The sequence below is a fragment of the Magallana gigas genome, chromosome 4 (genome assembly GCF_963853765.1).
Source record: "Magallana gigas chromosome 4, xbMagGiga1.1, whole genome shotgun sequence".
Lineage (NCBI taxonomy): Eukaryota > Metazoa > Mollusca > Bivalvia > Ostreida > Ostreidae > Magallana > Magallana gigas.
The window spans coordinates 34,292,065-34,310,189 of NC_088856.1; the positions used below are offsets into that span (position 1 = coordinate 34,292,065).

At 33.1% G+C, this 18,125-nt stretch overlaps 1 protein-coding gene across 1 annotated transcript in view; it reads left to right on the plus strand.

The window, feature by feature from the left end:
- Positions 1 to 18,125, plus strand: part of LOC105336411 (histamine H1 receptor) — a 26,761-nt gene continuing 8,636 nt past the window's right edge. Inside the window, exon 1 of the mRNA XM_034451168.2 lies at positions 1 to 753. Coding sequence (XP_034307059.2) covers positions 517 to 753 — 237 coding nt within the window. The 5' untranslated portion in view covers positions 1 to 516. The remainder of the gene's footprint in view (positions 754 to 18,125) is intronic.

Below are 18,125 nucleotides of genomic sequence, written 5' to 3' on the forward strand. Positions count from 1 at the left end.
GTAACTTTGCGCTCAGGCGATTACAGGAGGATTCAAGAGAGCGCATGCCTGCTGCTTTTACTGTTCAATGAAGTGGCGCTCTGTTTGTAATGACACTTTTTTTTACTTAAGTAAAACAGAAGAAATATTATTGATAACATGACTGCATAATTACTCAATAATGGAAGTGTTGTGTTGTGTTAAACAAAGTAAAATTCAGAGAAATTTGCAATATATGTTCCCCAGTACTTGTGTTATATTTTCTCATAAAGTAGTGAATCTTAATTTGATCAGAGACAATGGGAAGGATTTGCATCAGGAGAGGGCGTTAATGAAGGATGCTAGTGTTGTGTATTGAATCATCTGGGATAGTGTTTAATGTTCCTGGTCAGAAAAAAAAAACGATTTTTCACCAACCATTTTCTGGGAGATATATCTGACGAGCAACTTGGAGCTATAGTTACTCATTAATAGGACTAGTGAGGAGATGGATAGTATTCCAATGTCATATCTGAGAGTACAAATAGTACTCCGTGAATGAACCCAGACGGACATGCAGTGATGGAGTACTATAATAGTACCGCAGATTTTATATTTCCTTGGTACTTAATAGAAAATTACACCAATGGCTCCCTCTCCTTGGAGCCCGAGGGTGAGCACGGAGTCTGGCGGGACATCCCCCTGGGGCTGGTGCTTAGTCTGTTGTCACTGCTCACCTTCATAGGCAACGCCATGGTGTTACACGCCGTACGTACGGAGAGGCGGCTACAAACGGTGAGTGGACATGTATATATCGGGAAATAAAGACAGTATTTAGTACTGTATGTAAGTCTCAAAGCTTCAGTAAAATTCTTACCTTTACTATTAGACACGTACATAAGTAACTGTGATACAATTTCTACAAAATGTGTGTAGATCGTTAAACTTCAGTGACCTTTACTACGCCATGTACTACAGTACATCCCTTGATTACCTCCATCTAAGGTTCTACACAAAGTGATGACCAAACTCAGCAAGTTTAGAAAATTACAATATTATAATATTTAATAAAACTATATAAAAAAGCTTTAAAACGACATTAAAAACCTACGAAATATTATGATTTTAAAAACTATCATCAAAATTATGGCAAAAGTTCTAAATTTTATGTCCGCTCCTGTGCATTTCTCCGGGTATAAAGAGGGTCTGTGTGAAAAAATGAATTGCGAGGATTTATAATAGTAAAATCTGGCATCTGACTGAAACTGTCAGAAAAATTAATTCAATATAAAATTGAGCTTAATTTTTTATGTGAATTTGTGTGCAATAACGGGGGTTGTTGGGAAATTATTGAGACATTTACTCTTACTCCCTTGTGAAAAAAAAGATAAATCATTTATCGAGTGTATAATTTACATATCAAAATAACATTTTTCAACAAATTCGGACTAAAAAAAACCCGCCAACTGCCATACTAATTTACCGATTCGAATTTGTGCCATATACTTTTAGCTGAATAAGGATTAATGTTTTTAAATATCACCAGTAAGTACTGCGCATGAGCGTGGGAAGAAACCTAACATATACCAGTAGATATATGTCTACATTTTACAATCATGTCACGTGTTTATCTAGTAATCTCATTTCTCAATTGGCTCCTATGGTGCTTTTGCTGAATCAATAAACTATCATGCAGAATATTTCAATATGTCGTGTTCATTGCTTTTGAAAAAATCAAACATAGAATCATTCTAACTATAGTAATTAATCCGAGACGAAAAAATACAAGATTCACGTTTAAAAATTACGTTAACACCTGATGATTAAAAGTAACAAAAGCCAAACCTTATCTGTAGTTCGTTATTATGAAGCTCCACTAGATATTGAAAATAAATTCGCAAACCATAGGAAATGAAAAACGAATTTAGGACAGAATGATTGACAGACCGTGATGTGGACGATTGCCCCCCCCCCCCCCCCGGCTTTAACCGGTAGGGGACTAATAAACTGAGACATTATATCATTGTAACAAGACTGACTTCAAATCTATTACTTGCAGGAAAGTTATATTTTACCTAAGTTTATCAATAAATCAGGCTTTTAATTTTTTTTCATAAAAATATCTTTTAATTGTCTTGTTCAAAGAAGTTATATCCGATTTTGTCATTTGGTGATGTTTTTAATGCTTGACATTTTTTTGAAAAAATGGAGGGTTAAAATCTGTTATCGCAGCAGAGTTTAACTATGTTTTCTCTCTCTCTCTCTCTCTCTCTCTCTCCCTCTCTCTCTCTCTCATAATGATTCTCAAAAGAAATAATTTTAAGATTTAAAGATAATTTATTACATGTATCCTAATATTATCCACAAATAATCTAATTCGCTAAAGTACACCAACTGTCAATTTACATAGGTCTCAAATAGTATATCTTTAGTATTTGTTCGGTGGTGTGAATTATCTTAGAATTAGGAGAAAAAATGGATAAAGATAAATAACAACTTTACAGACTTGAAACAAACGACCGATTTCCTGCGACATATATCAAATGTCAATTCTTTCCTCCGAATTCTGTGCACGATTTTCTCGAACGAAGCCGAAATGGTTCTGACGTAAAAGACAGCACTGATGCTGAGTCTTCTCACAGACTGTTATTATTAATGAAACCTTTATAATTAACGAATAGAAAGTGTCACTGCCATATCAGACCTACTCTGCAATACAATTAAAATCAAGAGCTTTGCAATTGTCTGCAGTAATGCCTTACAATACAGATCACGTGCTGTCCCTCTTGTCAGCCAGACTTATCTTAGCGAATAGGGGGTTTTATTCTGAATTAATGATTTAAAAAAAATCACTTGTTATTTTTTTTATTTCAAAATTAATTATAAATTGTATGATATTTTTATACAATGTATTTACGTATTTAAATTGATACAGAAGCAATTATGGGATTCTATATTTTTTTTACTAGTGACAACTAGCATTTTTTAAAATACGTGTAAACTTTTCAATCATACATTTATGCAACCGATTGCCATGAACATTTGATGATATTCCAGAAGACGTTACTGTGTGTAGGTGACAGTCGGGGAAACATTGGACAAGATAAGAGCCAAAGTATTGATGTATAAGCCTTTAATGAAAAAATAGCAAAATGATTAATATGCATACAACCAAATTGAAAGTTAGGAAGATTCTATTTCATTACGCTTGACCGAACATTAATAAACTTGAATACGCTTGGCCGAACTTTGGCTCATCACTTTTATTTTATTTCATCTTATATAGAATAAAAATATCTTCTTGATAAAGATATCAGTGATTCCAAAACTATTCTACATTGACATGTGTCTAACGATAACAATACAATGTCGCAGACAATACGTATATTTTTTATCATTGTTTAAGCGCTAGCATTCGACATCGGTTAAATACAGGAGTAAATTGCAAATTCAGCCTGGCATATCAGATTATATCTTAATATATTTATGTATGATTCTCTTTATTCTAACGATTGATTCTAATGGACACTTACGTTAATTCATAGCTCTATAGACACTAATAGGAGTGATATCTACACGCCCTGATTATCGATTGGTCGAAACCAAGAAAAATCACGGACGACACGAAATAATCAGGATGATGTCAAACTCAAAATACCATAGGAGACGATTTGACTGTTTCTTTTAGCTAACGTAAAGATGTACAATAACAATAATTTAGTTCATTTAACTTAATTTTTACAATCAATTTATCAATTTGTTTAAAAAAGATGTTAATATAAACAATAAAATGCTTTTTGATGATTCATGCGGGTTATGAATGTGGCGATCATAAACATAAGCGGGTTATTCATTTTTTCTGCAATGTCGCCACGTCCATAGCCCGCATGAATATGCCGAATGTCGAATAGACCTAGATATCTACGACCTAGCGGCTTGGCTAGCTGGTACGATTTTGAACGCAGCCCAGTACTAAAGTGTCATATATTATTGAAATGGACGTGATCTTCTCTATCCACAAAACAATGCAATATATATTTCTAGCAATTCAAACCCCTCAAATAACCCTCCAAACCCCAAGTTCTCCATTTATTTCAAAACCCTTACCACCTTCCAAGGAAGACGGTAAGGAATTCTTGCATTCGTAATACCTGAAAGTATTAGAAAAGTCACTTACTGAAATATTTATATAATGTTCAATACGAAGACCATATTAAACCAAAATGGTTTAATGATTTAATATATACACGTATTACAATACCCGTAGAAAACAATTTTAGTCTTTTTTTTTTAAAGTGGTTCAAATACTCAAATATCCAACTTTTTATTACATACTATTTTTCTATATATATCCCATACAAAACCTACAGATTTTAATGATGTCGTGTAAGACAATTAACATTCTCTTAAAATGGTAATTGTGAAAGGTCCGTTGGAATTATTTATACTTTAACTAAACATATAATATTGAAGATGCCGGTTGTTTGTAAACTATATATTTAAGGCGAAATCGTATAATAAGTGCGCTACACTTCTTTACCGTACAAATTACACAACACGTGGTTATCTCTACTCATCAGGGCGCTTTCGTTCCTTCTGGCCGATGGGATGATACGTAATAGTTATACCATATCGGTCTGCAAATATCCATCTCTACCATAGAACTAGATCATTATGGCCCTGGTTTCTGTCTGGCTACAATACGACACACAGATTGTCAGGTACCTCCTTTGATTCTAATTAGGTAACTTTTGCCTCCCATTACAGGGGCTCAGCTGTTTCTTTGGATATTAGGGAAAAATGAACAATTAACGAAGGTATTAGGGGAGGGTATTATACGTTGTCATTTTGAAAGATTGGACTCAAGTGTCCAATTTGAGTTTGTAGCAGTTGACTGTCTATCGTCTCACTCAATTGAATTGATGAAGCGTCTATTATGAATGAAACACCGCGACTTTGTCCAAATAACATTTTGAAATTACATGTCTGAACATTGACACACATGAAATTATTTTTTTTAAAAACGTCCGGGTAACAACCAAAATAAATGTCATCACCAATGGATATTTTCTTAGCCACTCATGAATTTGAACCATCAACCAATACAAAACTTGCTGTGGTTTGTCAGTGATATTGTGCATAAACAACATATATAGACTACTGGTATTTAACCTTTTTGTCAGTTTGCCTTTATACGGCTAATGTTTTACATGTGGTCCTGTCTTTCTAACATTTGAAAATAAATGGCGCAATAACAGAGAATGTTAGAAAAAAAAGGATTTTGGAAGAGAGAGAGAGAGAGAGAGAGAGATATCTGGTGAGATTATCAAAAATTGTTATTCACTGTCTAAAGATCAAATCGCAGTAATAGTCGGCCATTTTGATACTGAAATCTCTGTTTTGTTAGAGACCAAAAAGATTATGTGAGATAAATTAAAGCCCAGCGTCAGCTTATTCAGGCCCATTATTCGATGCTTTCCTGTGATGTCCTTGGTCAATATATGGAAATCATGGCAAATATATGAAGCCCATTTCCCGAGGGTGTGACTGGTCTACATATCAGTTTAATTTACCTGTAAGTAGAACTCACATGGTTGCTTCTGCGGTTAAAATTGATCGATTTTGATGCGTGAAATGATGATAAGATGTGTTTTTGATTGTTCTTCTTGAGGACAACATCATCATGCACATGTAATAGTATTGTGTATTATGCATTGTTCATGGCGAGACATGTCTTGCTAATTTACTAATTTGTGACAAACTAAAGTTTGGACTCGTAGTAAAATGACGACATAACCGGTAACTAATAAAAATTTTGTAAAGACCTTGAATCAATCCTAAGCCAATTTGAAAGTAAATAATATTACTGACCGATTAAAAAAACAGGACAAAGTGTTAAAGGCAGACCTTAGACAAAATAATAGAGGGAATGTTTGGAGTCGGCAAATCGTTTATCCTTAGAGGTATACTGTATGTGGCGTATTTTTTCATGCTAAGAAATATTTGATTGATTTATTTATTCAGATATGTTATTTAAAGATAGCTCTTCACAATATATTACGCAGTTTATATCAATCGGGTTAAAAAGATATAGAAATTTATAAATAATTTTAATAATTATTGTGGAGTCCACAATTAATAGCGTATTTGAATAAACCCCGCCTTAAATCGGTCACATGATACCACGCTCAGTCTATCACAACAACAATGGCAACGACGAGAAAGATAGGTATACCAGTAATACCGTTAAGTTTGACAGATTTGGCAAAAAAAGTAAAAAGAGACAGACTGACAAGGATAGGAACAAAGGGAAGATTGTCATCAGAGACTGCGTAGATTGATGGAATAGGAATTAAAGTCGAATTAAACTAAAGTTTTTATCATGAAGTTGTAGGGGTTTTGCTAGTCAGGTTTGTACGTGCTCCATGTCTTTACTTTATAACTTATAAACCACAAGTGGATTTTCTTTTAGAGGAATTTTTGAACAAAGAATAAATGAACACTCTCAGTACATGCATCCCTCAGGGAAAGGGGGGCGGGGGTATTCACTCATTTTACTGTGTCGTTGATGTTAAAATCTTGTTTCATCTTTATTACATAATAAGCAATTTATATTGCTCTACATTAATGAATAACGGAATAATAATGCTTCGGGTATCATCTGATATAAGAATTATCTAATTTAATACACGAAAAACGAGATTCTAATTTGTAAACAAATTGTTCTTCCATCGTGTTTTCGATACAAGGTTTTCCTGCACTCATGCGCAGTGGTGTTACAAATGGTCGATCACATTAATATTCATCAGATGTGTAACAAAGTTTTCGAGACAAATAACTAAAGAAAGAACATGTTTTACGGGCCTAGAGTTTGTGAAACGTATAATCATCAGAAGCATGATATATATTTTTAATCAAACTCATGTCAAGGATTTTACTCCAAATACGCCACATATAGCTTTAAGAATTGTTTAAAAAACAAAACTAGAAATAGTGAATATGGACGCATGGTACATGTCCAAAAAAAAAAAATTGCCCAAGACATTTTCGGAAATAAAAAGTTAATGTAATCTTAAACGATGGGAAGGATTTAGCATTGATGTCAAGACTGGGAATTTTCGACGTCGCATATTTCGCCGCCAAGCAAAACTTGTCTTAATTTTACTTTTTCTCAAAAAATGAATAAATATTTGGCAGTATGGTTTGACAAAGTTACAAAGACCAAAACACTGTTGAATAATGAAATTGCAACAAACGGATTTCAAGTTTGGTGCACTGTCTAATTTGGGACAACCCTCGTACATACCAAAATGCATACCGATATTTAAATAGATACCGATTGCATTATGATAATTATAGATACACCAAATGCACACTGGAGATTATAGAGTCACAGATGGTTAGAGCCTGCTGCATAGTGCAAAATTTAATGATGTAATCATGATGTGTGCAGATAAATAAAGTCATTAAGGACAAAAATAATTATGATGTCACCATACTGAGTACTGTATTAGTACTGTCACTTTATTCGTACCGATTATATACATTAATTGTTATATCTTACAAAGTTTAAAACACCAAAAGTATTGAAAATTACATAGCCATCAAAGGTTTAAACATAGTGCATTCTGATGATATTATAGCAACCAAAGGTTCAGCCATCCTGTTTAACGATAATAATTTAGACACCAGAGGTTAAACCACACTGCGTTCTGCCAATTATATAACTACAAAATGTTGAGGCATAGTGTATACCAGGTATTTAGCCTTCCTTGGCCATAATTAGATGCTTTTAAAAACTTTAACCGAGATCAGAACGGACGCAAACATTTTTTCTTCTTCTAAATATCCCTCAAGAAAGGTTCTGCAATGGGCATAAAACACATAGGCCTATAATGAAATAAAGGCTTCATTTAAAAACTTAAAACTGTAGAAGCAAACAAACTAATGCAGAAAGTAAGATTTTTTTAATAAACATGCTTTTTGGTTGTTTGTTGTTCTTTTTTGTATGTAATTTGTTTTGTTCAATAAGAAAAAGTAGTCAAAATCAAAGACTTAGAATATACCTGAAAGTTAACTATTTTGAAAATGATATACATTGAACAATTGATGGGTTTTTTTCACGAATTACAAGCGATGCGGTTTAATTAAATGGGGAACGTAGCTTCAGTTAAAAGACCTGCTTTTTGAACATGTCAAACTGGATGTAAAAAATTGGTAATTGTTTTTTAAATATGTCGGTCAACAGGATTCATCATGTCGATTTGGTAAAAACAGAAAAACGATTATTGGTCGACATATCCAGAATAGAGAATTCATTAAGTTACAAAGGATAAGAATTGACAATTGTAGACAGATAGCGCCCCCGGATGATGGTACTGTATTTGTTTGTCTGGACATCCTTGCTCTGTTGCTTCGTTGCGTTCTGTTATAGTGGCTTTAATTTCATCTGTCTCTTTTCATAATAAAACGTTGACGTGTTATATATTGCTTTTTTTCATATGGCCAGTACTTATCAAATCAATCTGCTCCAATGTAATGATTCCGAGCTGCTATTTGAATGAAGTAGTTAACCTTTTGCCATTGGGGCGGCGTGGAACGCCGAGAAGCAATATAATAAGCAAGCGAGAAGTTATTCCATGCTTCTTTCCTAAATAACAAACACTTTTCTGGCATGTCAGGAAAATGCTTTATGAAGAAGTGAAATATGACTGACGGGCACAAGGAGGCCGCCGCTCAATGAAATTGAAGGGACGCGTGCCTCTTAATAACAGATGAAATGATTCGGATCAACATACGTTGATTGCAGAGTCGCGTACAAGTTTCCAGCATGTTAAGAAAGCTCTGGAAATCAAATAGAATACTAAGTAAAATTCTATTTATATATACACATCTTTTTATCGAAAAGAAAGACCCTGGAAACAAAGCTACCCTTTGCGTTGTTTGGTCTAGAGGAACCTTAAGGCAATGTCATATATAAGGAATCTCTCTATATTCCAGAATGGTTTTAATGATGAAATCCTTTAAGTGGTCTTTTATCAGCAGTGTAATATGCTTATCTACAACTTCGTTAAATCCAAGAACTTTTTATAGTTTCATAATTTAAAAAAAATCATATTTTTAAACTTCATCATGAATACAAAATTGTTTTTGAAAGAAAAATACTGTGTGAAATTCATTATAATTTTAACTTTAAATATATACATCCATTTTCTGACAAGACTGAAATCTACACGATCCAGTTCTAATCAGTCTATCGATTGTTCGAAACCTTTGAAGTAATTGGAAACAAATCGCAGACTGCACGAAATTTTCATAATGATGTCAGACCCAAGTTCCTATACAAGAAGAATTGCTTCTATCTAACGTACTGATTAGCATTAATAACGTTAATTTTTTTGTACTTACTCTTTATGATTAATTTAATAATTTTTTAAATATATGAAAGTAAACAAAAACGATAAAATATTGACTTTGATGATTCATATGACTATGACGGTAGCAATCATTGTAAAAAAAACAACCCAAAAACAAACAAAAAATGTTAAACTAACTGCTTGTGGATTATTGCTCGCCACTGTACACCCATTGTGACGCTGTGTTGCCTACTTTATACAGAAATCTCAACCATTTGGAAATGTGCGGGGTTGACTGTGATTTCGTTTTTTTTTATAAGAATTAACATCTTTGAGATTTTCTAAGAAAACAAAAGTAACGTCTACGTACGAACTTATATCCTGTGGCAACTGTCATGAGATGTTCAATTGTAACTTGCTATGCATCGAAATAACTCAGAAGATGTATACATGCTATATGTCATTAAAGATACTTCAGATTAAAGTTTTAGAATTTTGTAACGTTAAATTAGATCGCTGCCAATCTTTGAAGAGGTTTTTAAATAGTATAAAGTACTGATGCTGAGTCTTCTCACAGACTGTTATTATTAATGAAACCTTTATAATTAACGAATAGAAAGTGTCACTGCCATATCAGACCTACTCTGCAATACAATTAAAATCAAGAGCTTTGCAATTGTCTGCAGTAATGCCTTACAATACAGATCACGTGCTGTCCCTCTTGTCAGCCAGACTTATCTTAGCGAATAGGGGGTTTTATTCTGAATTAATGATTTAAAAAAAATCACTTGTTATTTTTTTTATTTCAAAATTAATTATAAATTGTATGATATTTTTATACAATGTATTTACGTATTTAAATTGATACAGAAGCAATTATGGGATTCTATATTTTTTTTACTAGTGACAACTAGCATTTTTTAAAATACGTGTAAACTTTTCAATCATACATTTATGCAACCGATTGCCATGAACATTTGATGATATTCCAGAAGACGTTACTGTGTGTAGGTGACAGTCGGGGAAACATTGGACAAGATAAGAGCCAAAGTATTGATGTATAAGCCTTTAATGAAAAAATAGCAAAATGATTAATATGCATACAACCAAATTGAAAGTTAGGAAGATTCTATTTCATTACGCTTGACCGAACATTAATAAACTTGAATACGCTTGGCCGAACTTTGGCTCATCACTTTTATTTTATTTCATCTTATATAGAATAAAAATATCTTCTTGATAAAGATATCAGTGATTCCAAAACTATTCTACATTGACATGTGTCTAACGATAACAATACAATGTCGCAGACAATACGTATATTTTTTATCATTGTTTAAGCGCTAGCATTCGACATCGGTTAAATACAGGAGTAAATTGCAAATTCAGCCTGGCATATCAGATTATATCTTAATATATTTATGTATGATTCTCTTTATTCTAACGATTGATTCTAATGGACACTTACGTTAATTCATAGCTCTATAGACACTAATAGGAGTGATATCTACACGCCCTGATTATCGATTGGTCGAAACCAAGAAAAATCACGGACGACACGAAATAATCAGGATGATGTCAAACTCAAAATACCATAGGAGACGATTTGACTGTTTCTTTTAGCTAACGTAAAGATGTACAATAACAATAATTTAGTTCATTTAACTTAATTTTTACAATCAATTTATCAATTTGTTTAAAAAAGATGTTAATATAAACAATAAAATGCTTTTTGATGATTCATGCGGGTTATGAATGTGGCGATCATAAACATAAGCGGGTTATTCATTTTTTCTGCAATGTCGCCACGTCCATAGCCCGCATGAATATGCCGAATGTCGAATAGACCTAGATATCTACGACCTAGCGGCTTGGCTAGCTGGTACGATTTTGAACGCAGCCCAGTACTAAAGTGTCATATATTATTGAAATGGACGTGATCTTCTCTATCCACAAAACAATGCAATATATATTTCTAGCAATTCAAACCCCTCAAATAACCCTCCAAACCCCAAGTTCTCCATTTATTTCAAAACCCTTACCACCTTCCAAGGAAGACGGTAAGGAATTCTTGCATTCGTAATACCTGAAAGTATTAGAAAAGTCACTTACTGAAATATTTATATAATGTTCAATACGAAGACCATATTAAACCAAAATGGTTTAATGATTTAATATATACACGTATTACAATACCCGTAGAAAACAATTTTAGTCTTTTTTTTTTAAAGTGGTTCAAATACTCAAATATCCAACTTTTTATTACATACTATTTTTCTATATATATCCCATACAAAACCTACAGATTTTAATGATGTCGTGTAAGACAATTAACATTCTCTTAAAATGGTAATTGTGAAAGGTCCGTTGGAATTATTTATACTTTAACTAAACATATAATATTGAAGATGCCGGTTGTTTGTAAACTATATATTTAAGGCGAAATCGTATAATAAGTGCGCTACACTTCTTTACCGTACAAATTACACAACACGTGGTTATCTCTACTCATCAGGGCGCTTTCGTTCCTTCTGGCCGATGGGATGATACGTAATAGTTATACCATATCGGTCTGCAAATATCCATCTCTACCATAGAACTAGATCATTATGGCCCTGGTTTCTGTCTGGCTACAATACGACACACAGATTGTCAGGTACCTCCTTTGATTCTAATTAGGTAACTTTTGCCTCCCATTACAGGGGCTCAGCTGTTTCTTTGGATATTAGGGAAAAATGAACAATTAACGAAGGTATTAGGGGAGGGTATTATACGTTGTCATTTTGAAAGATTGGACTCAAGTGTCCAATTTGAGTTTGTAGCAGTTGACTGTCTATCGTCTCACTCAATTGAATTGATGAAGCGTCTATTATGAATGAAACACCGCGACTTTGTCCAAATAACATTTTGAAATTACATGTCTGAACATTGACACACATGAAATTATTTTTTTTAAAAACGTCCGGGTAACAACCAAAATAAATGTCATCACCAATGGATATTTTCTTAGCCACTCATGAATTTGAACCATCAACCAATACAAAACTTGCTGTGGTTTGTCAGTGATATTGTGCATAAACAACATATATAGACTACTGGTATTTAACCTTTTTGTCAGTTTGCCTTTATACGGCTAATGTTTTACATGTGGTCCTGTCTTTCTAACATTTGAAAATAAATGGCGCAATAACAGAGAATGTTAGAAAAAAAAGGATTTTGGAAGAGAGAGAGAGAGAGAGAGAGATATCTGGTGAGATTATCAAAAATTGTTATTCACTGTCTAAAGATCAAATCGCAGTAATAGTCGGCCATTTTGATACTGAAATCTCTGTTTTGTTAGAGACCAAAAAGATTATGTGAGATAAATTAAAGCCCAGCGTCAGCTTATTCAGGCCCATTATTCGATGCTTTCCTGTGATGTCCTTGGTCAATATATGGAAATCATGGCAAATATATGAAGCCCATTTCCCGAGGGTGTGACTGGTCTACATATCAGTTTAATTTACCTGTAAGTAGAACTCACATGGTTGCTTCTGCGGTTAAAATTGATCGATTTTGATGCGTGAAATGATGATAAGATGTGTTTTTGATTGTTCTTCTTGAGGACAACATCATCATGCACATGTAATAGTATTGTGTATTATGCATTGTTCATGGCGAGACATGTCTTGCTAATTTACTAATTTGTGACAAACTAAAGTTTGGACTCGTAGTAAAATGACGACATAACCGGTAACTAATAAAAATTTTGTAAAGACCTTGAATCAATCCTAAGCCAATTTGAAAGTAAATAATATTACTGACCGATTAAAAAAACAGGACAAAGTGTTAAAGGCAGACCTTAGACAAAATAATAGAGGGAATGTTTGGAGTCGGCAAATCGTTTATCCTTAGAGGTATACTGTATGTGGCGTATTTTTTCATGCTAAGAAATATTTGATTGATTTATTTATTCAGATATGTTATTTAAAGATAGCTCTTCACAATATATTACGCAGTTTATATCAATCGGGTTAAAAAGATATAGAAATTTATAAATAATTTTAATAATTATTGTGGAGTCCACAATTAATAGCGTATTTGAATAAACCCCGCCTTAAATCGGTCACATGATACCACGCTCAGTCTATCACAACAACAATGGCAACGACGAGAAAGATAGGTATACCAGTAATACCGTTAAGTTTGACAGATTTGGCAAAAAAAGTAAAAAGAGACAGACTGACAAGGATAGGAACAAAGGGAAGATTGTCATCAGAGACTGCGTAGATTGATGGAATAGGAATTAAAGTCGAATTAAACTAAAGTTTTTATCATGAAGTTGTAGGGGTTTTGCTAGTCAGGTTTGTACGTGCTCCATGTCTTTACTTTATAACTTATAAACCACAAGTGGATTTTCTTTTAGAGGAATTTTTGAACAAAGAATAAATGAACACTCTCAGTACATGCATCCCTCAGGGAAAGGGGGGCGGGGGTATTCACTCATTTTACTGTGTCGTTGATGTTAAAATCTTGTTTCATCTTTATTACATAATAAGCAATTTATATTGCTCTACATTAATGAATAACGGAATAATAATGCTTCGGGTATCATCTGATATAAGAATTATCTAATTTAATACACGAAAAACGAGATTCTAATTTGTAAACAAATTGTTCTTCCATCGTGTTTTCGATACAAGGTTTTCCTGCACTCATGCGCAGTGGTGTTACAAATGGTCGATCACATTAATATTCATCAGATGTGTAACAAAGTTTTCGAGACAAATAACTAAAGAAAGAACATGTTTTACGGGCCTAGAGTTTGTGAAACGTATAATCATCAGAAGCATGATATATATTTTTAATCAAACTCATGTCAAGGATTTTACTCCAAATACGCCACATATAGCTTTAAGAATTGTTTAAAAAACAAAACTAGAAATAGTGAATATGGACGCATGGTACATGTCCAAAAAAAAAAAATTGCCCAAGACATTTTCGGAAATAAAAAGTTAATGTAATCTTAAACGATGGGAAGGATTTAGCATTGATGTCAAGACTGGGAATTTTCGACGTCGCATATTTCGCCGCCAAGCAAAACTTGTCTTAATTTTACTTTTTCTCAAAAAATGAATAAATATTTGGCAGTATGGTTTGACAAAGTTACAAAGACCAAAACACTGTTGAATAATGAAATTGCAACAAACGGATTTCAAGTTTGGTGCACTGTCTAATTTGGGACAACCCTCGTACATACCAAAATGCATACCGATATTTAAATAGATACCGATTGCATTATGATAATTATAGATACACCAAATGCACACTGGAGATTATAGAGTCACAGATGGTTAGAGCCTGCTGCATAGTGCAAAATTTAATGATGTAATCATGATGTGTGCAGATAAATAAAGTCATTAAGGACAAAAATAATTATGATGTCACCATACTGAGTACTGTATTAGTACTGTCACTTTATTCGTACCGATTATATACATTAATTGTTATATCTTACAAAGTTTAAAACACCAAAAGTATTGAAAATTACATAGCCATCAAAGGTTTAAACATAGTGCATTCTGATGATATTATAGCAACCAAAGGTTCAGCCATCCTGTTTAACGATAATAATTTAGACACCAGAGGTTAAACCACACTGCGTTCTGCCAATTATATAACTACAAAATGTTGAGGCATAGTGTATACCAGGTATTTAGCCTTCCTTGGCCATAATTAGATGCTTTTAAAAACTTTAACCGAGATCAGAACGGACGCAAACATTTTTTCTTCTTCTAAATATCCCTCAAGAAAGGTTCTGCAATGGGCATAAAACACATAGGCCTATAATGAAATAAAGGCTTCATTTAAAAACTTAAAACTGTAGAAGCAAACAAACTAATGCAGAAAGTAAGATTTTTTTAATAAACATGCTTTTTGGTTGTTTGTTGTTCTTTTTTGTATGTAATTTGTTTTGTTCAATAAGAAAAAGTAGTCAAAATCAAAGACTTAGAATATACCTGAAAGTTAACTATTTTGAAAATGATATACATTGAACAATTGATGGGTTTTTTTCACGAATTACAAGCGATGCGGTTTAATTAAATGGGGAACGTAGCTTCAGTTAAAAGACCTGCTTTTTGAACATGTCAAACTGGATGTAAAAAATTGGTAATTGTTTTTTAAATATGTCGGTCAACAGGATTCATCATGTCGATTTGGTAAAAACAGAAAAACGATTATTGGTCGACATATCCAGAATAGAGAATTCATTAAGTTACAAAGGATAAGAATTGACAATTGTAGACAGATAGCGCCCCCGGATGATGGTACTGTATTTGTTTGTCTGGACATCCTTGCTCTGTTGCTTCGTTGCGTTCTGTTATAGTGGCTTTAATTTCATCTGTCTCTTTTCATAATAAAACGTTGACGTGTTATATATTGCTTTTTTTCATATGGCCAGTACTTATCAAATCAATCTGCTCCAATGTAATGATTCCGAGCTGCTATTTGAATGAAGTAGTTAACCTTTTGCCATTGGGGCGGCGTGGAACGCCGAGAAGCAATATAATAAGCAAGCGAGAAGTTATTCCATGCTTCTTTCCTAAATAACAAACACTTTTCTGGCATGTCAGGAAAATGCTTTATGAAGAAGTGAAATATGACTGACGGGCACAAGGAGGCCGCCGCTCAGTGAAATTGAAGGGACGCGTGCCTCTTAATAACAGATGAAATGATTCGGATCAACATACGTTGATTGCAGAGTCGCGTACAAGTTTCCAGCATGTTAAGAAAGCTCTGGAAATCAAATAGAATACTAAGTAAAATTCTATTTATATATACACATCTTTTTATCGAAAAGAAAGACCCTGGAAACAAAGCTACCCTTTGCGTTGTTTGGTCTAGAGGAACCTTAAGGCAATGTCATATATAAGGAATCTCTCTATATTCCAGAATGGTTTTAATGATGAAATCCTTTAAGTGGTCTTTTATCAGCAGTGTAATATGCTTATCTACAACTTCGTTAAATCCAAGAACTTTTTATAGTTTCATAATTTAAAAAAAATCATATTTTTAAACTTCATCATGAATACAAAATTGTTTTTGAAAGAAAAATACTGTGTGAAATTCATTATAATTTTAACTTTAAATATATACATCCATTTTCTGACAAGACTGAAATCTACACGATCCAGTTCTAATCAGTCTATCGATTGTTCGAAACCTTTGAAGTAATTGGAAACAAATCGCAGACTGCACGAAATTTTCATAATGATGTCAGACCCAAGTTCCTATACAAGAAGAATTGCTTCTATCTAACGTACTGATTAGCATTAATAACGTTAATTTTTTTGTACTTACTCTTTATGATTAATTTAATAATTTTTTAAATATATGAAAGTAAACAAAAACGATAAAATATTGACTTTGATGATTCATATGACTATGACGGTAGCAATCATTGTAAAAAAAACAACCCAAAAACAAACAAAAAATGTTAAACTAACTGCTTGTGGATTATTGCTCGCCACTGTACACCCATTGTGACGCTGTGTTGCCTACTTTATACAGAAATCTCAACCATTTGGAAATGTGCGGGGTTGACTGTGATTTCGTTTTTTTTTATAAGAATTAACATCTTTGAGATTTTCTAAGAAAACAAAAGTAACGTCTACGTACGAACTTATATCCTGTGGCAACTGTCATGAGATGTTCAATTGTAACTTGCTATGCATCGAAATAACTCAGAAGATGTATACATGCTATATGTCATTAAAGATACTTCAGATTAAAGTTTTAGAATTTTGTAACGTTAAATTAGATCGCTGCCAATCTTTGAAGAGGTTTTTAAATAGTATAAAGTACTTAACTTTGCTAAACTTTAACACCGAAACACACACACTACGATGGCTGTATCTTTTACACACAAAACGCTTGAGCCTTTCGACTTCGTTTTACATGATGTTAGAACCCATTATCGACACGCGCCATCATTGACTGACATTTGTAAAACTGGGACTATTTCTGTACGTCGGTAAAGATGCCGTTTCTCTCTTACTGTAAAAATAGAAATGTTCAACTTGTTGATTCCATTATCACCGTGCAAAATCCACTGCTCAATTATAACTTTATTTTGGACTTTACTTTTAAAATTCAAAATCTGTTTTGAAATATTTTCTCATTTATTTCGTACAAAGTTACTTATTTAATTAGTGATTGACACTTTTCGGACTCTATGTGTGATTTCAAAGAGACATAGGGTTATGTCTCAAGAACTGCTAATCTGTTCAAAACATCATCGTGCAATTATCTGTTTTCATGTCTAGGACATCAAAGACTAGTTGACCCTAATCAATCATTCTATATATGTCAATCTTTCACTAAGCTAACTTATGTCATCTCCTAGAGAAAATAAACAGATATGTTCATGACATGAAGTGAAAGACAAACACATGTAATGGAATGTAAGACAAGAATAAGAAAAGGGACACTCTTATTATGAAATAAATGAACATGAAAAATGTTGAAATGTTGAATAAATTTCTTTAAGTAGAATTTGTTTACCCTATTATGATACCATTATGTAATATGCTCATTATTGAATAAATGACACAGACGGTACAGTAGAAAGCCCAATCACTCCTAGATAGAGATGGCACTATCCTGATTTCAGTTCAATGACGAGTCCGCGTATGAATTTTACTTTTAAAATAACTCTAAATGCAATGTTTAATTAAATATCAACTATCATTAAAATCTTTAACAAATGTAGTCATGTTTACATTGTGAATTATTTTTCAATGTTGACAATGCGTGGATTATTTCATAATC